The following is a 19490-nucleotide window of genomic DNA, read 5'->3' as shown; positions in this document are numbered from 1 at the left end:
CTACAAGCTCACAACTTGTCGTAGATTGGCTCTTTTCACTATTTCAAAACGTTTTTCAAAATGGTAAAAAAAAAAAAAAAAACTAAAAGGTTGGGAGTCATTAGTGATTACCAGTGGTGGAAAAATAACTCAAATGTTTTACTTAAGTAAAAGTATCAATACTGCAATGTAGAAATACTCTGTTACAAGTGAAGGTCCGGAATTCATTCATGTACTTGAGTAAAACTACAAAAGTATTGGTATCAAAATAAACTTAAAGTACAAAAGTAAAAGTAGGCTACTCATTATGCAGAATGTCCCATTTCACAAGTTTTCAAATGTATACAATTATTTTGAAAATAGCAGGTCTACAAGCTCACAATGTGTCTCACGGTTTTCAAATAATTGTAGTGGAGTAAAAGTAAAAATACTGAAAATTGGAAATACTCCAGTAAAGTAGATACCTCAATAGTGTACTTAAGTACAGAACTCGAGTAAATGTACATAGTTACTTTACACCACTGGTTAGTAGTTACATTATGACAATAAGGCTCATTCACTCACCTTGAACGTGGAGCTGAGTTTGATCATTAGGCTGGTCTTCTTGTCCCAGAGGAGGATCAGTCCAGTGTTGGTCTCAACCACCAGATACAAACCCATACTGTAGACCCGATAGGGGACGTCTGGTTCCATCACGTCCTCTTCCAGGAGTTCCTCTCCCAGCAGAAGTTCGTAGTCCTTTTCATAATAAACAAAGCTTGTTAACTTGTGAATTACATTAGTTGAAATGTCTGATTCAGCTGTGCCCATTAAGACCACATCTGTGTCATTTTAAGATTTCTTTGACTATTCAAAAATAGCAGATATAAAAGCTCATAGCGCGGCATCGAATGCTGCGCCACAAGCTTGTAGATCTGCCTTTGTATTAATTTTTTTTGTGAATAGTTGTGGAAATCTTTGAGTATGTTTGTTTTTTAAAGCGAATATTTTTAACTCAAATCGTTGCTTTTGGGGATTCTACAAATGCCTTCTAAATCATAAAAGTTACCAAAAAATATATAAAATAATAATAATGATATGTATTTGTCCGTGGACCCCCATCTCAAAATATTTTGTTTGGGAAAAAAAATGTATATATTCAAAGATTTGCACACATTTTCACGATTTCTTTCCAAAAAATAGCAGATCTACAGATGTGCCACTTCAAAACTTCACACGTTACTGTTCTTTACCTGATAGTGACCTGAAAATGCATTCTTTTCCTCCCTTTTCTGCCCTTAAAATGCACTGTTTTGCCCCTGAAAAGAAGTTGTCACTACACACCCCCGTTTTTCCCTTCAACAGACATCCATATACATGAGAACAAAAGAATATGTGTTGAACAAGGTGTCAGACTCATTATGAGGCGAAAGGTGATTTGACCAGTTGCTCAAATTAATTAGCATCATAAAAGCAGTGATCATCAAAATAATTCAGCATTTTAAATGCCCTTCTTTGTCCCTCTTATTGCCCTGGGAATCCCCTGAAAATGTACTGTCTTGGCGATGGCAGGACATGTGAAGTTTTGAAGTGGCACATCTGTACAAGCTCATAGCAGTGCCGCACTATGAGCTTGTAGATCTGCTATTTTTTAATAGCCAAAGAAATCTTAAAATGACACAGATGCGTTCTTAATGCGGTCTTAATGGATTAATATTGTTTTATTAGCTTTTGCCATGACAAAAGCTAATCTTCCTGGGGTCGGACACAGAGAAACATTTTAACAAAAACATGAATTACATCAACTTTACAATCACTATAATTTGAATACAAATATGAAATAAAGATGCTAAAAAGTAACACAATTACAACTAAAACTAAATCACTTACAACACATGAAACGTTGTTTCTCTGGGGATTAATACAGGCTTGTTACATAAGGTGTTCTTTTAACTTTTTCTTAAAGGTGAATTTTGTTTTTGTATTGAGTTATTTAATTAGGTAGTGACTTCCATCCTATACAGTTCCATAGATAATAGAAGATGTGTTCTTGGTCTATTGGGTGCTACCAGATCACCTGAACTGGCTTGTTTAGTCGTATTATGTTCATCTCGTGTATCCTATACCTCGTCAACAAAATACTGAGGATACGTGAATGTAATCTATTCTCAGCAGTAAGCCCTGATACCTCCAAGATGAGCTTGATAACAATTGAGGAACCATTCTGGCACGGGACGATCTCAGCCTCGATCCTGAACGACCCGTTGGAGTGGCTCCCACAGTAGTCCTGTAAGACAAGTGGTTTAAGACAAGGGTTTAAAGGGATTGTTCACCCAAAAAGATACTTGTTTTCTATGGATTAGTCACCCCATGGAGACTTGAATTCATGGATATTTTTTTGTTTTTTTTTCTCATTCCTAAGACAATAATTTGATGACTGGCAGCGGTTCCGGTAGGCAGCGGTTCCGGTAGGAGACACAAAGGAGACTCTTTGTGTCTCCTACCGGAACCGCTGCCGGTCATCAAATTATTGTCTTAGGAATGAAACAAAAACAAAAAAAATATCCATGAATTCAAGTGTCTAATCGAGTCATTTTGGGGGTGAACTACAGTAAACTATAGAGTAGTCCTGTTAGACAGTAGTCTAAAACGTTGTTTTTGAAGCATCTGTGGCCCCATGAGTGGATGTGAAAAAACGTTTTCTCTGAGTCCCCCCCCCCCCCAAATGCCCCCATTATGTGAAAAAAATATATACAAATAGACCACCATGCAAAGTGACCTGGTATAGCGCCACCATGAGGCCGATTTGGCCTACAGGAAGTGTATGCAAAGATTGACATTGATCACCCCATTTACCTTTTTAGCCCCAATCCTAAAGCATGAGCTTGTAGATCTTCTATTTTCAGTGTGTAACATCCACGTACAACAAAGTAAATATAGGCATAACTTTAAACCTTAAAAAGCCTAATCCTAACCCCAATTGTTCCCAAATGTTTGGGAAGCTTTAAATGTAACATGAAATCAACACTCTGACATACCTGAGCCAAAATGTATCCACAGTCACCAGTGAAAGAGAACCTCTTGTCATCAAAAGTGATGAAATGGCCGCTTCCGTACACGGTACAGGTTCCGTCGCACTGTTGTCTCGTGCATGACCATCGTCTCCCTCTGCAGGTGCTGTGACAACAAAACAATGTTATTCTTAAGGCCCTAACACACTGAGAGCGTAAGACGATTGTGTCATCAAACATGGTTGATTGATATATTTTATTGGTGATAAAAAAAAGAGCACAAAAGCACTTTCCGACACAAAGTCATAGCATCGCCGAGGATAAAAACCTGAGGGCTAATTTCCATTGTGGGCCTCTCCACATAAAAACACTGAACAGCATAACAAACACGTTAAAGACCCCTGTGCTAGACAATCAAACACAGTGGTAATCATGAGGTGTTTTACCAGATGTTACAGTCCACCTTGACGGTCTGCCCAGGCTGGTAGGAAGCTCCACTGTGAGAACAGGGACATTGCTGCTCCTCGATACATCCTCCATGACCGTCTGACAGCAGGCCATCAGGACACACACAGCCTGACACACACTGCTCACTCACCTAAGAACACAACAACAATGTAGGCCTACTTAACATGTGATTGGACTATTAGGTACGCAGCTAATAATGCAACCTTCAAACAAAAAGATCACCACCGTTCACTCCAAGCCCTTTTTGGCTGATTCAGTGGTTCTCAAACTTTTGGATTTCAAGTAAGGGTGCGTTCGGATATGCGCACCGGGGAATAACAGGGGAATAGCGGCCTCTAGTGGCAGTGATGTCAGACTTGGGTTCTCTATGAACCAAACATCTACTCACACATTCTATGTCTGGATCCATGTTAACTATAAACCAAACATCTACTCACACATTCTATGTCTGGATCCTGGCAGCTTTGTTGGCACTCTGATCCCTTGGTGCCTGGCAGTGCACTGGAGCAGTTGAAGAAAGCCATGGGTGCTGTGCATGCTGTAGGTATACATACAGCATAATGCGAATGTTAAAACATACACTGTGAACAATGCTTTCTGTTGTAGAATAATAGTAGTAGGTTGGAGCTTATTGTTCGTAGTGCGCGAGACCCAAGGCCCCAGAACCGAGCGGGAGCAGTGAAGCGCATTGGACATGCTGGCCAATCATAGGTACTGCAGCTTATTACGGCAGGGGCCAGACACATAACGGTTTCGACCAATGGGCTCTGCGCACGAGCTCGCGCACAGGGTTGCGCACGGGGTTGCGCAAGCGCACAACGCGTTACAGAAGCCCCAAATAGGCCCCGCCCGTCACATTTACCAACCCGGAAAAAGGGGTGTAAAGGGAGTATGCGCCAGGTGAGCAACTCCATACAAGTGGATGGGCGGGGATTTCCGGTGCCCTCTCTATTATTTTTTTTAACTCTATGGCTAAACCCCTGGGAGATGGATTGCTGAGGTGGAGCGGAACACCTACTATTAGCTCCCAGTACTTTACCGCTTGACTTGCCGCACCCAAGCCAAGTGCTACTACGCTGAGTTGGCGGCGCCCGGGATCGAACTCATGACCTTGTGGCCGAAAGGCGAGTGTTCTACCGACTGAGCTACACAGACATTAAAAGTGTTGGATGGTGAATACTCACTCTCGTTGCTCCTAGTGCAGCTTAATCTCCCATGTTTGCAGACACTAGAGTGCAGAGAGGTGAGGCAAAGAAGAAATGAAAAGAAAACCTCATGGGTCTTAATGGTTTAAAATGATGTCGTGTGTGCCGTCTAAATAAACACATTTTAAAAAATTAAAAGAATAAACCATCACCATGCGTTTCCCCGGATGGTCTGGGTGTGGCCTGCGGCCACCACGTGTTCCCCCTCGTAGCAGGGGCAGAGCGAGGCCTCCACACACTGGCCCTTCTCGTTGAGGTACGTCCCTTCGGCACAGCCACAGCCGTCCACTAGGGGGCGCCCGGGGAGCAGGCAGGTGGGGTCCGGCTGGCTGAGATCCCGGCAGGAACGGCCACAGCTGCTCATGTTGTAGCTGTAGACCATGCTGAAGGGGCAGTGGACTCCTAAGGGAAAACATGCAGTGGTGTAAATAACTAAGTACATACTCAAGTACTGTTAAGTACAAGTTTTTTCAATTTGCAGTACTTTTCAGGCGCGCGGGAAGTACTTAATAGCCAGGGGGGCTGAGCGTCGGGGGGAATCTGCTTGACGCATGCACGCGCGTGAGATTTTTTTGCGGTTTCGGGTCGAAAAATTTGCGGGTTTGGGTGGGTTTTGGCACTTTTTTTCCTTTACTTTATTTCGGTTTTAGGGTTAGGGTTAGGTTAGGGTTACGTTATTTAATTTTCGTTCTCATAAATAAAAGAATAAAATAAAATAAAAATAAAAAATAAAAAAATCCCTTCCCATCACCAGGGGGGCTGCAGCCCCCGTAGCCCCCCCCCTTCCCGCGCCACTGGTACTTTTACTTCTACTCCACTACATAGGCAAATATTGTACATTTTACTCCGCTACAATTATTTGACAACTTTAGTTACTTTGAAGATTTAGATTATTATTACACAACATACATTAACCACTTCAGGCAGCCTATATGCATTTTGACCATTTGAAAATAGACGATCTACAAGCTCACAATGTGTCGCGATGCGACACATTGTGAGTTTGTAGATCTGCTATTTTCAAAAGATGTTTATACATTTTAAAACTTGAAATGGGACATTCTGCAAAATTGAGTACTTTTACTTTTGGTCCTTTTAAGTATATTTTGATGCCAATACTTTTGTACTTTTACTCAAGAACATTTTGATTGCCACACTTTCACTTGTAACAGAGTGTTTCTACATTAAAGTAACCCAGTAGTGGGTTTGGTGATGTTCTATATTGTCTGAATCAGCTTTGTTTGTGTTCGTTTACATGCTAAAAGAGTGACTTTGAGAGCTGGTTTACCGTACAATGTAAGTCAATGAGGAGCATATTTTGAAATATCAATTTCTAATCAATGGAGCAATTATTTTAGATTTCTTGTCCACCTTTGGAGTTACATCATGGCAAGGTAACTACACAACCCAAACCTCTACCAAAGTGGTGTTTTCCTTTAAGTAGACCGGTAAGATTCAGGTTAAAAAACCTTAACAGTTGCCCTTCAATGTGAAAGCTCACTTGGTTATAAAAGGACTTACTGCACATGACGTCTCTCCATCCGTCTAACACCAGGCCTGCTGCGGCACAGGCGTGCACATAGGAGGAGACTACAGCGCACATGCAGGCTTCACTGTTTGCACAGGCACAGGTGTGAGAGATGCAGTTCTGTGGAGAGGCACGCACACACACAGTTCACACACACACACACACACACACACACACACACACAGACACACACACACACACACACACACACACACACACACACACACACACACACACAGTTCACACCATGCATTTCGTTGTTGTCGGGCAGAAACCTCTTATCTCCATATTTTAACTTTTTGTGTTTTTTTGTAAATTAACGCCCTACTGGATCATACTACAGCGTCACAGAAAAGCATCAAAAGTAGCAGATCTACACGCGAAACGCGGCGTGTGTAACGGACACAGGACAGAAACGTTTATTTTGAAAGGTCTTGCGGGAACACCGGAAGTGCACCAGAACACTGGGAGCAAATGACTCATTAAAGCCAGCCCAACGTGAGCTGGGGGGGAGGAGAGCATCAGACAGAGCTGCCACTGAAATGTTTGTTGTTTGGCACGGAGCAACGACTTAAAGAAATCTTTTGGGAAACGGGATGGACGGACCACCAAACATAGGAAATGGGATTCCTAGTAAACCCTGTGTTATGGATAGAGTGACGGACATGCCACTGGAAAGGCACCTGGTTAGCACCTATAGCTGGAGAGGCACCTGGTTAGCACCTATAGCTGGAGAGGCACCTGGTTAGCACCTATAGCTGGAGAGGGGAAAAGGTGAATGTCATCCTTATTGTCATCCTTATTGTTGTGTGGTCATTGTTGACGCTCTGCGCCGCGTTTTGAGCTTGTAGATCTGCTACTTTTGCTAATTATTTTATTTGAATCTTCCTTATTTTTTTATCTGAAATGTTTCATCCCACTATTTTGTAACCCTTTTTTCACCCGGTGCCAATTTTCTAAGTGATCCTGGGCGCTACACTCCCCCCACCAGCCTAGGGAGCCCAGGGCCGAGCTCATGCCTCCTTCAATGCATGAGAGCCAACTGACCTTCTTGTCACCTGACAGGGGGGAGTTTCCCTGGTAGCAGCGCATGGAAGGAACTCGTTATTCCAACCAGTTCCTTTCCCCTCCATCAGGATCCGACCAGGATTACTACATGTTTTTGTGAGGGTATTAACTACCCTAGGAGACACGGGGAGAACATGCAAACTCCACACAGTTGAATCCTGAAAAGTAACTGTTCTGGATGTAATGAGGTGTCCACCCGACAGAGACGATTTGGTAATTCTGTTCTAAAATGAACTGAGAAAAATGTATTCATAAAAGAAGTGATGAAATCTTACTTGGACGTAGACGTCTGGACTCAACGCACAATGGCATTTTGAAAACGTCCCTGTTGGGTCGGCCAACATGGAGCACCAATGGTTTGCATATGTCTCTGTTAAAACGAACAAATAAACAAATAAACATGTGTTACTTGTGTTATATTAATGAGTGAGACTTGAAGATCATCCTTTATCCACAATTCACTTTAGTATATTAATGTATATTGTCCTCAAACGCTGCCATTTATTTTGTGCAATAACATATCAGCCATGTAAAAATGCGTTTTAGCCTTAAAGGAGATTGAAATCTCGAGATTTCAATCTCGTCTAGCGAGACTTAGGTTTTTTTTTTTTTTTTTACAGTGTTCTGTCACTATGAACGTCAGATCTCTCACAAAAAAAAAAGCTATTAAAATATGTGATCTAACCTAAGGCCTATCCACGCACGTTTTAAGCTGTAGCGGACCAGGGGTGGAGTTATGAAATGTTTCTACTGTACCATTCATCCTAAGATATCATAACATTATAGAAAAGGTAATAAAACTTTAGTCCAAAATTCTCCTTTAAATAGATAGACTTTGTAAGTAAAAGTCCATTGTAATATTTGCAACTTTGACAAAGTCATCAATGTCATCTACCTTTTTCTAAACTCAAACTGCAGGGGCTCCCGATGATGATCGGCACGTCTTCGCAGCTCGATCTGGACCTCCATGAATTGGCGAATGGCACGGCGTGTCCCTCAATCAGCCCGTAACTGGCTTCATAATCATCAGCCTCAATGTCGTTATAATCTCCACACAGGCCTGGAGGTATATATATACCACACAAATGAAACCATCAAACATTTCAACACTTAGTCAGAAAACCCTCTTTTTGGACTAATTTCATTTAGATTCCACAGAAGCCAGCGTGTCTTCTACGGAAGCATGTTGTGCAGCAAAAATAGCCGATCTACAAGCTCTCAATACGTCTGCGACGCTTGTAGATCGGCTAATTTCGGCAATAAAATAATAACCAAAAGTAGCCGATCTACAAAGCTATTTTTGGTTATTATTTATTTTAAGATTAGAGCATTTGAAGAGGTCAAACTACAGTTTACAGTTTAGGCATTTATCAGACGCTCTTAATCCAGAGCGATTTAGGCCTACAGTAAGCAAGGACACAAGGTAATACATAAGTAAACCAATAATCTAATAATAACTAATACAAGTAAACCAAGAACCTATCATCAGCCTATATTGAAACTATACACACTATAGGATGCCAGGTCAACAATGACCTGACATCTGTCTACATAACATGATATCTAAGTTACATTTTAGCCTTTGCATCCCGTCTGGGATATTTCATAAAAGCAAAGGTCAAAGGGACAGTTCACCACAAAAATCGGGGGCTCCTTTCATGCTGTTTCACAGATCACTCATTTAGGACTTCAGGTCGTACAAATATTTTCAGTTGTGAGATTTTATTTAGCTTTAATCCATGATGATAAGAGCTCTATTGGTTGAATGGATTCATACCGCGGAGTTTGCCTTTCAGGGATGTGGCAGCGGTGATGTAGATCTGCATGACGGGTGTTAGCTGTATGGTAACTTGTAGTCCGTAGGTGGTGTGTACGACCAGGTAGAACGATGATGGTCTGTAGATGGTTATGTCCTCTGTAAAAACACACCAACACATCTACTGTAAAAACACACCAACACATCTACAATCACTTCATCTGTTTTAACGAGTAACTTGCAAAGCAATCAAACCAAAAAAACACGTGTCATTATTTTGAAGAAAGGGTAAAGAAATGGATGCTCACTCAGTAACAGCGGCACTTGAGAACTCAGTCTGTTATAAGAGACCATCCCGGTGTCTTGAACTCGAATTGTCTGCAAATTGAATACCATTTATTCACATATGCTGTGTATCAACACACTCACACCCCAAACGGTCCTATTGTGACTTCCTCGGGACAAATGTGACCAAACGTCAAAACCTTTTGACCAGTCCCTTCCTGTCAAAACGGTGCTGTCCCGGCACCCATCTCGAATTCTGTCAATGCACTGAATGGGACATTATCACGTTTAATCAGACTATTGATCGGTCTAAGTAGGTGATAGAGTTATGTATCAACGTTTGGTCAAATCCGTCCCAAAAAGACGTCTTAAGGAGTGAGAATGCGTTGCATATATTCATCCACATAACCTATACAAGGAGAGAAGCTCCGATGGCTCTTACCGTTGACCATGGTAATACGACGGTCACTGCTTCCAGACACGTCTCGTATTTGTTACCACAGCGGTACATGTCCCCGAGGACCGTGAACGTCCCGTTCATTTCCTGGAAAAGAAGTTAAGACATGGACATGGAAATGCAACTTTTTCTCATTGTCTCAAACCGCTAAAACACTATTATTGCATAAAACAACGTTAATTTCAAGAGCTTCTGAATAGTTTTGGCACTCGATGCTTAGGACAACCAAACATCTTTTATTCCCTCTGCCATCGTCACCTGAATTGCACAATTAATGCTAAAGTAGAGTGTTATACAGGTGGATTAATTAATACATTATAGCTTACAGCAGGGGTCTTCAACGTTTTTCAGGCCAAGGACCCCTTAGCTGAGAGAGAGAGATGAACCCCCCCCCCCCCCCCCCCCACACACACACACACACACACACACACACACACTACACAATTGTGTTTTTCTTGTTTTTTCTTTTCTTGTTTTTCTCTGACAGCACTTTCATCAGTGTTGTTTGAATCAATGTTTTTTCTTAATGTGTTTTATCACATTTTGACCTCTGGTACTTGGTCTGCTCTTTTGTTCCCCTTTCCACCAAATCTCTTCACCAAAAACTGCAGATCTGCTATTTTTCGGCAAATGTTTCCCCCAGAATAAGGTTCAAGTGGTTATTGTTTAAAATAAAATAAAAAGTTCCTATCAGCTATCACGCAAAGATTTGCCCCCCCCCCCCCCCCCCGTAGTAACTCTGAGGACTTTAAATGTCTCAATTCGTCGAGACATTTAAAGACTAACAATAATATACAGTAATATGCAAAAAACATCATATAAACCAGTAGTAATAAGAAAGAAAGCTATGTACATTAAACAGTTGGGGGGTTAATTTACAGTGATAAGCTTAGACTTTTTACTTTTTACAGGGGCCAGTTACAATTTGCTTTTAGAGTGGTTTTGAAGGGTAAGGAGTCACACTTTTGTATGCCAGCAGTAGAACAAATTTGACCCCATTTTTGTGTGTGTCTCTTACGCCACTGAAGTAGTCTGGAAGGTACATGGGTATCTCTGTTTTAATGTGTATGTAGACCAGACCCATTGCCAGTTGCTGTACTCTGTCCTACCCTGAGCCATCCCACCCTAGCATCATGAGCAGGGGTTAGGTGAGTTCTGGGTGTAAAGGCCTAGTAGTAACCTGACCAGTTTGTTTTGAGAGGTCTGCAGTTTTGCAAGTCCTTGTAATAGAGCAGTGGTTCAGGCTGTGACCCCCCCCCCCCCCCCAAAACAATCATATCTGAACTGGGAACCCCCCACCGTGACAAGAACTTGTTTGACTTGGTTCCACAGATAAATATTGTGAAAATAGCAGATCTACAAGCTCATAACGCGAGGCGTTGTGGGCTTGTAGATCGGCTGTTTTCACAATTTCTGCCTCTTTCCAAACTACCAGTTTTTATTGTAGTTTGTTGATTTCTTTTGATGCAATAATGTTTTTTGTTTTCTTCTTTCTTTCTTTTTTTCCTTTCTTTTTTTGGACTAATTAAAAAGGTCTTAAAAGTCCTAAAATTGTCACTTCACTGTCATCTGGGGACCCCCCCCAAATCATTTGGGGACCCTTCTGGGGTACCGACCCACAGGTTGAGAACAACTGTAATGGAGCACCCCACCGTTCTGAATTCCCGTAGGCGTTTCTAATATCGTGGCATAACTGTGTTTCAATAAAAACAAATGATCCTGGCGGTTTGACTCATATGGATATCAAACATCAACTGACGGCGAGAAAACGTTACCGCCGCCGAATTCCTTAAATCTTCCCAGAAACGGACTATAATATGAGTGACTGACTATATCGTAAACGATACAGAGCCACCTCCCTGATTATATCGCCGGGACAGTTTGTTTATTTCTGGACCACAATTGTTACATGCCACGACATTAAACACGGCTATGGGAATTCAGAATGGGGAAACAAAACCGTGACCTAGTGGCTGAGCGAGTAACGTCAGAACTTCTGTACTCTATAGAAATGAGTCTTTTGAAAAACAATGCTGTTTTTTTTTGTTATTGTGTCCTTGTAATAGCAAGTCCTCTTATTTGAATCTCATTTGAACTCCTCACCTTGGACAGAATGTAGGAGCAGTCCCCATGGAAGGTGTACTGGTTGTCGTCGTAGGTGGTGATGTGAGAACCTCCGACTATGGAGCAGGTAGAAGGACAGTCCGTGTCCATACACTTCCAGACACCATGCTGACAGGTACTGACGGCAACACAGTTCCAATCAAAGCCCAGTGGTGGAAAAAAGTACTCAAATTCTCTACTTAAGTAAGTACCAATACTGCAATGTAGAAATACTCTGTTACAAGCAAAAGTCCAGAATTCAAAATGTACTTGAGTAAAAGTACAAAAGTATTGTCATCAAAATGTACTTAAAGTACCAAAAGTAAAAGTACAAAAATGTTTGAAAATAGCGGATCTACAAGCTCACAACGTGTCGCAATGCGACGCGTTGTGAGCTTGTAGATCTGCTATTTTCAAATAGCCTATGTATAAAATAGGGCTGAAATGGTTAATATATGTTTTATAATCATTTATATCTGAAAAGTAACTAGTAACTAAAGTTTTTGAAATAATTGTAATGGAGTAAAAGTACAACATTTGCCTCTGAGATTTAGTGGAGTAGAAGTAAAAGTATTGGAAATTGGAAATACTCAAGTAAAGTACAAATACCTCAAGATTGTACTTAAGTACAGTACTTAAGTAAATGTACTGAGTTACTTTCCACCACTGTCAAAGCCTCAGTTCATGTAGAACAATATTCTGACAGAACGCACTTACTTATTTGGGACAAATCAGTCAAATGATTACCATTTCCTGCATGACCTTGTGTAGGATTCCCAGGGGTGGAACGTCTTGCCGTCGTGTAAACAGGAGCACTGTTCTTCAGGAATGCAGCCAGACTCTGTGACGTCATCGAGGATCGTTCCTGGAGAGATTTCAAGACGTTAGTCTTTCACGCGACATCACAAAATCATCTATCCCTGTAGAGGGAACATGTCACTGGTCCGACCTCCCATTAGTCTGACCTCCCATTAGTCTGACCCAATGTTGATTTTGAGAGCAAATTTTGATTTAGTTTTAGTCATAGTCTTTCATATTTCTGTCTTTCTGAAATGTTTTAGTTTTTGTCTAGTTTCAGTCGACTAAATATCATATCATAAGATTATAGTCGAGTTGATTTAGTCGACTATAATGTATTTTGGCGGTGTCTTGATGGCGTTGTATTGGCTGATTTTACACTTGGTTGCATGCTGAAAATAATGAGTTGTGAGCCGTCTAGGCCGGCCTGGAATGGAGCGGCCGTCCGGGAATTGTCCCAAATGTCCCAGTGGCCAGCACGTCCCTGCCTGTCACCCCGCGCTCAAGAGGACAGGCGATACAACGCAGATCCTGCGCCAGACGGACTGCTGTCCTGTCCATGGTGCTGAAACCATAAAATACCGACAATAGCAGATCTACCAGATCTATTTTCGGTGAAGAGGTTTGGTGTAGAGGGAATAAAGAACAGACCAGAGAAGTTGTAGCGACTACCTCTTCCCGATAACTATTCAAACCATTTAAAAGTAGCGCTAAGAGGATGAGCTTTGGCAGGAACTGTGACGTGTTTCCACTCCAAACAAAACCGGAAAACGTCTCGCTGTCATTCAGTGCCAAAGACGTGTAACACGTCAAAACAGTGTTTTCAGTGTTCACGCTAGATGGCACTCTTCGCCAACCTATGATCCTATGACTTCCGGGGAAGAGTAGACCCGTAAATAACGTGATCACAACAAACGCAGCCCCGTCCGATCTAATGTTAAAGGGTTTTTTTCTGCCCTTTTGGCGAGAACAAGCTATATTCAACAGCCAATAACTAAAGAACGGCGGGTGACACGCTTTTTTCCCCCGATGGAAGCAGAGACACTCCTCCGTCTTTTGTGACACTCGGTGTGTCGATCTTCCTGGAGCGAAATATTCTTGAAAGGTTAGTAAAAATGCTCAAAAACGCTGGCGCTGGCTGCAGACTGTTCTGAAAAACTCTGGCAGTGAATGAGTTCAGGTGATTTATTAACACAGAATAATAAGGACCAAAAACGTAAACGGTCAACAGAAAATATTGAGCCTAGCTCGCCTACATTAGGAAATGAGACATCAAAGCAAAAAAAAAAAAAAACACGTTTTTGAATCGAGAATCCTTTGTTTTGAAAACATCGGAAAAAAATCGGAATGGTGACCCCAAGAATCGGAATCGAATTGAATCGTGAGATAGCAGAAGATTCACAGCCCTACTCGGAGCCCTACGGATTCAGCCACTTCTCCCAGGCTTCTGGGCTGAGAGGCTGCTGGCACCGGTTTACTCACATCTCCCTGGTGGAAAAATTTGGTGTTTCCAAATATGTCTCATCTTTCAACGTTTGAATCACAGGATTTGTCTCAATTACACAACCTGTCCCTCTTTCGTCATTGTGCTCCATTGTCCTCGCCCCCCCCAGGTCCTTGAAGAGCTGGACACTCTTATCAGTTCCTTTCCAGGAGATGGCACGCCTCTTTCTATTGCGTGACTTCAACCTACTTTTCGATTATCTTCCATGTAATGCACCTGCCTAAACGGAGATTTAAAAAAAAAACCCTGATAGCACGCCAAAGCCGGTGCTTTATGAGAGCATTAATCAAGGTGTGCCCCGGCACAGTCACTGTCTTATAACATATCCACATCACCTAAGCCAAGGGGGGTCAAATCCACGTACGAAATGAATATGAAATGGGGAGGAAAGATAAGTTTCGATATTCCGACTGACTGACTGTCTGATCTGACTTGAAGACCGGGGTCCTATCTGCCTTCAGGTCAGATGGAACCCCTCTGACATCAAGAACTCAGTGGTGGAAAGTAACTAAGCACATTTACTCAAGTACTGTACTTAAGTAACATTTTGAGGTACTTTTACTTTACTGGAAATTTCCAATTTCAATACTTTTACTTACAGCGACAAATATCACCCTCCTCCCGCCCGGCTCCCCCCCCCGGCGTCAGAAAAAATCTGACGCATTGTGAGCTTGTAGGTCGGCTATTTTCAAATGGCCGGTTAGTGGTTAATGTATGTTTTGTAATAATAATCAAGATCTACAAACTAACTAGTAACTAAAGTTTTCAAATAATTGTAGTGGAGTAGAGGTACAATATTTGGATCCGAGATGTAGTGGAGAAGAAGTTAAAGTATTGGAAATTTGAAATACTCAAGTAAAGTACAAATACCTCAAAATTGTACTTAAGTAGAGTACTTGAGTAAATGTACTTAGTAACTTTCCACCACTGTTTACCAGGCTAATACAATATACCATACATGCTTTGTATTAGTTGACAAATAGTTAGAGTGGTGTGATGGTACCTGCTGGACAGAAGCATCCGGCAATGCAGATAAGTGGACAGGGCTGGATAGGGTCGTGGTTACTGCAGGTGAGGGGACAGGCACTGCCACACTCCTGGTACTCCATGTTGAAAGGACATGACTTCTCTGTTTAAAGGAAGGGCAAGTTATATTTACTTAAAATAAGTTGATTAAAACAAATGTTTATTTTGTGAAAAGGTCAAATATTGTGATAGTAATCATTACTATAGAGTGTTTGTTCAGTAACAGTGTTAAATAGCTCAATATTGTGATAGTAATCATTACTATAGAGTGTTTGTTCAGTAACGGTGTTAAATAGCTCTATATTGTGATAGTAATCATTGCTATAGACTCTATATCCTGATAATGATAATGACAAAAAAAAGTTACATTTACCTTACAGCGACCTTACAGCGAGGCTTGAACAAACACTCTATAGTATAGAGTGTTTGTTCAAGCCTCGCTATGTAACTTTTTTTGTAATAAATAAAATGCAATTTTGTCCAATCTGTATGTATGTTAATACAACATGACTTAAACAATTTTATGGTAGAGTATGTTAATACAATATAACTTATACAATCTGTATGGTAGAGTATGTTAATACAATATACCTTATACAATATGTATGGTAGAGTATGTTAAAACTATATAACTTTTACAATCTGTATGGTAGAGTATGTTAATACAATATAACTTATACAATATGTATGGTAGAGTATGTTAATACAATATAACTTATACAATATGTATGGTAGAGTATGTTAATACGATATAACTTATACAATATGTATGGTAGAGTATGTTAATACAATATAACTTATACAATATGTATGGTAGAGTATGTTAAAACAATATAACTTATATAATTGGGGTGGTTGTATTTTGTCTCCCTGCTCTTCTACTGAGACATTTAGATCGTGTCAAAAGTCATGTCTCACCTAGACACGGAATCTGACACGTATTTTGACCAATATCTCCCCAGAGCAAGCAGGCAGACAGGCTCTATTAGCTCAATGGTAAAAATGTCAGCACTTGAGCAGGACACCGGGGTAGAAGAGGAGAGTTACATGTAGTGCTACTTTCAGTAAGAGAGTAGGCCTACCCATTTATCAACTTAAATTGTATAGTGTTCCGGTTCCAATGATGTCTGCTCATTTCTTTGTGCCATCATTTCCAATTTAACTTGTTCAGGCTATTATGTGTGCTGTATGAGTTCTCTCTCCTGATTGGATCAAATTAGTATCCCGGCCTGAAAACGATTTTTCTGTTGACTAAACTGTTGAGACAGGGAAACCCCTTTCACTGAACAAAACAATATCACTTATCCTACCTTTAACAGAAACAAATGTTAGCATTTTAGCTATACTGTATATCCTCTCTGTCGGGTGGAAACCCTTACTTTTCAGGATCCAAATTTGAAAGTAGCTAGCCTTTTTTTGTAGATCTGATCCTTTTTTTATCCCACGATTTTTGTAACCCATTTTTCACCCAGTGCCAATTGCCTAAGCTTGTAATCCTGGGTGCTACTCTCCCTATGCCAGCCTGGGGAGAGCCCCAAACTGAGCTCATGCTTCCTTCAATGCATGAGGAGTGAGCAGGCCGCTTCTGATCATAGTCAGCCGGGGTGCCCCCTCCATCAGGCACCCCGGCTGACTATGATCCCCGCTTACCAAAGAGGTTAGGGTTCTATGTTCATCACTTACCAAAGGGGTTAGGGTTCTATCTCATCACTCACCAAAAGGGTTAGGGTTCTATGTTCATCACTCACCAAAGGAGTTAGGGTTCTATCTCATCACTCACCAAAAGGGTTAGGGTTCTATGTTCATCACTCACCAAAAGGGTTAGGGTTCTATGTTCATCACTTACCAAAGGGGTTAGGGTTCTATCTCATCACTCACCAAAGGGGTTAGGGTTCTATGTTCATCACTTACCAAAGGAGTTAGGGTTCTATGTTCATCACTTACCAAAGGGTTAGGGTTCTATGTTCATCACTTACCAAAGGGGTTAGGGTTCTATCTCATCACTAAACAAAGGGGTTAGGGTTCTATGTTCATCACTTACCAGAGGGCCTCCCAGCTTCTGAGGTCAGGGCCGGATTTACCGTTGGGGTAGGGTGGGCTGCAGCTCGGGGGCCTCCGACTAACTCTGAATTAAAGGTGGATAAAAAAACAAAGAACATGTGAAGTAGGCCTATAGCCTGACTTGATGATTGATTGATAGATAGATAGATGTCAGCGGCACAGCGGTTAAGGTTACTAAGTGTCAGGATCTGTCTCATTGTGTCTTTCTGTTGTATTGTTCCCTGTTCTCCTTGTACTGTTATTTTGTAGTGTTGTCCTAGTGTTTCCTGTTTTGCTTTGTTGCCGCTTCCTGTCTTGTTTCGCCTGTATCTAATTGCATTTGTAGTTCACCTGTGTCCTGTTCAGTCTCAGCCATTCATGTGTTGATTGTAGTGTTTGTTTCACCTGTGTCTATTTAGTCTTTGTGTATTTAAGCCGCCCTGTGGTCAGTGTTCCCTTGTTCGATTATAGATTTTGTCATGGAATGTCATGGCCTTGTTCGTGATTGTTTGTTGCCAGTCTGATCTTGAGTTTGATAATAAATGTTCTGAGTGTCAAGAACTCAGAACAACGGTAAACAGAGGTAAATACAACCGTCACAGTCAGTGGATCCAAATCCGGTGAAATTGGTGTTATAATGTGCTTCAATGCAACCATCAGTTAGTCTCGCGTTCTATTAAAAAAATAGAGCGATGCGGCACTAGGACTACGTGGCCGCTGTTACTCCGCGGCCCGGCAGAGTGAGCAGAATACCCCCTCCCTCCCCTCCCTCTCCTCTCTGTGTGTTTCTGCTCTCGTTTCGGCCAGACTGACGGACGGTCACAGCTACTGCAGAGACAGAAAAATAAAGCCACCTGCTTGCTTCTGTACCCTAAAATGTTAACATTGGAAGGTTCATATTCATTATGTCCATGTGTATACAAGAGATGCATTTTGTAAATTATTGTATTACCTCCACTGCGCCCTCTAGAGATCTGGTCAATATGAATTACCATTGACCAGAGAGGGCGCAGGTGAGTAATTAAAGACACTTTAGACTTTCACAATAGACTTTCAACAACACAAAACAGCCTTTGTTTCGGTGAGTATAGCGAAACAGTTTTGTATACTTTTTTACTAAAGTTGGAGCCCTCGCATGGTAGTGGAATTTTCCATCTATGAGAATAGCAGCGTGCCTGGCAAAGCCTTAGAGAGAACTCGCTAACGCTCTGGACCAGAGCTAGGTGATGGGGGGAGGACTCTGTGCCAGGTGCTCCAGTTCAGTGTTTAGTTGTGAACAGAACGGTATCAATGCTGCTGCTGGGCTGACGGCCCAAAGCTTCCCTCACACGTATACTGACCTGAATATACCACACTGTCATTGGTTCCCAAAGCTTTTCACAGCTGAGACCCAAAAGATCAGATTTGTCGTCTCCCCCCGTGGGACGCCAACAAACTCACCAGAAGTCGATTGAATGAATTAAGCCCTATTTAACAGTGAAGATATTTACACTATTTGTTATCATTTATGGATGTTTTTATATTTTTTCCAGAAATTCTGTTGGAGAAAAAAAGTCGTTTTTTATCTTAAAAAATTGACCAAAGAATAGATCTCGAACCAGTGTTTGTGAAACACTGCGTACGTGACTTCTATCACGACCAGTGCTGGGATAATAGGCTCTATTCACAGCAGCCATATTATGAAGACATTCACAGGTGTTACCAATGATACTAATGAAGGCTCTGTTCCATTCTGGTCAAACAGAGACTGGAAACACCAGTGGGTCTACAGTTGGGGTCCAGGGACCCTCATGGGCTTCCAAATGGCCCCTTACAGGCGTGTAACTCTGGGAGTGTACAAATGGAACCAAATGGACCCGTAAGGGTCCATTTGGTTCCATTTGTACACTCCCAGAGTTATGGGGGTCATGGAAGCCACTCTGCTACACTAAATGGAACAGAGCCTTCATTAGTATCATTGGTAACACCTGTGAATGTCTTCATAATATGGCTGCTGTGAATAGAGCCTATATTGGCCTTGTGTGTTTTATTGGACCGGCCTCTCAAAGCATGTTGGACAACGTGCCACATCAGTGGCATTTACATCGTTGCCAAGTCCGCGGATTATTATTCTGTAATGTCGCTTGTAAACAGTGGTGTAAAGTAACAATGTACATTTACTCAAGTACTATACTTAAGTACAATTTGGAGGTACTTTTACTTTACTAGAGTATTTCCTATTGTCTATACTTTTACTTCTACTCCACTACATCTCAGAGGCAAATATTGTACTTTTACTCCACT

General features: G+C 41.5%; 1 protein-coding gene across 1 annotated transcript in view; it reads right to left on the bottom strand.

Annotated features, from left to right (window-relative positions):
* LOC311047895 (mucin-5B-like) overlaps nucleotides 1–17583 on the bottom strand; it is a gene marked incomplete at both ends in the record, with an annotated part of 59617 nt that extends 42034 nt beyond the window's left edge. The window contains 17 exons of the mRNA XM_084060844.1: nucleotides 544–717; nucleotides 2147–2245; nucleotides 2997–3135; nucleotides 3416–3567; nucleotides 3875–3975; nucleotides 4494–4582; nucleotides 4795–5044; nucleotides 6164–6290; nucleotides 7514–7608; nucleotides 8134–8298; nucleotides 9016–9151; nucleotides 9722–9823; nucleotides 11840–11978; nucleotides 12602–12704; nucleotides 15145–15270; nucleotides 17209–17292; nucleotides 17559–17583. Of these exons, the coding sequence (XP_083916970.1) occupies nucleotides 544–717; nucleotides 2147–2245; nucleotides 2997–3135; nucleotides 3416–3567; nucleotides 3875–3975; nucleotides 4494–4582; nucleotides 4795–5044; nucleotides 6164–6290; nucleotides 7514–7608; nucleotides 8134–8298; nucleotides 9016–9151; nucleotides 9722–9823; nucleotides 11840–11978; nucleotides 12602–12704; nucleotides 15145–15270; nucleotides 17209–17292; nucleotides 17559–17583 (2106 nt within the window). The remainder of the gene's footprint in view (nucleotides 1–543; nucleotides 718–2146; nucleotides 2246–2996; nucleotides 3136–3415; nucleotides 3568–3874; nucleotides 3976–4493; nucleotides 4583–4794; nucleotides 5045–6163; nucleotides 6291–7513; nucleotides 7609–8133; nucleotides 8299–9015; nucleotides 9152–9721; nucleotides 9824–11839; nucleotides 11979–12601; nucleotides 12705–15144; nucleotides 15271–17208; nucleotides 17293–17558) is intronic.
* Nucleotides 17584–19490: the final 1907 nt, after the last annotated feature.

The sequence above is a fragment of the Gymnoscopelus microlampas genome (assembly GCF_963454915.1).
Source record: "Gymnoscopelus microlampas genome assembly, chromosome: 6".
NCBI classification, from domain to species: Eukaryota; Metazoa; Chordata; class Actinopteri; order Myctophiformes; family Myctophidae; genus Gymnoscopelus; species Gymnoscopelus microlampas.
The sequence above is the reverse complement of the archived record's forward strand: the minus strand, read 5'-3'. Positions and strand labels throughout refer to the sequence as shown.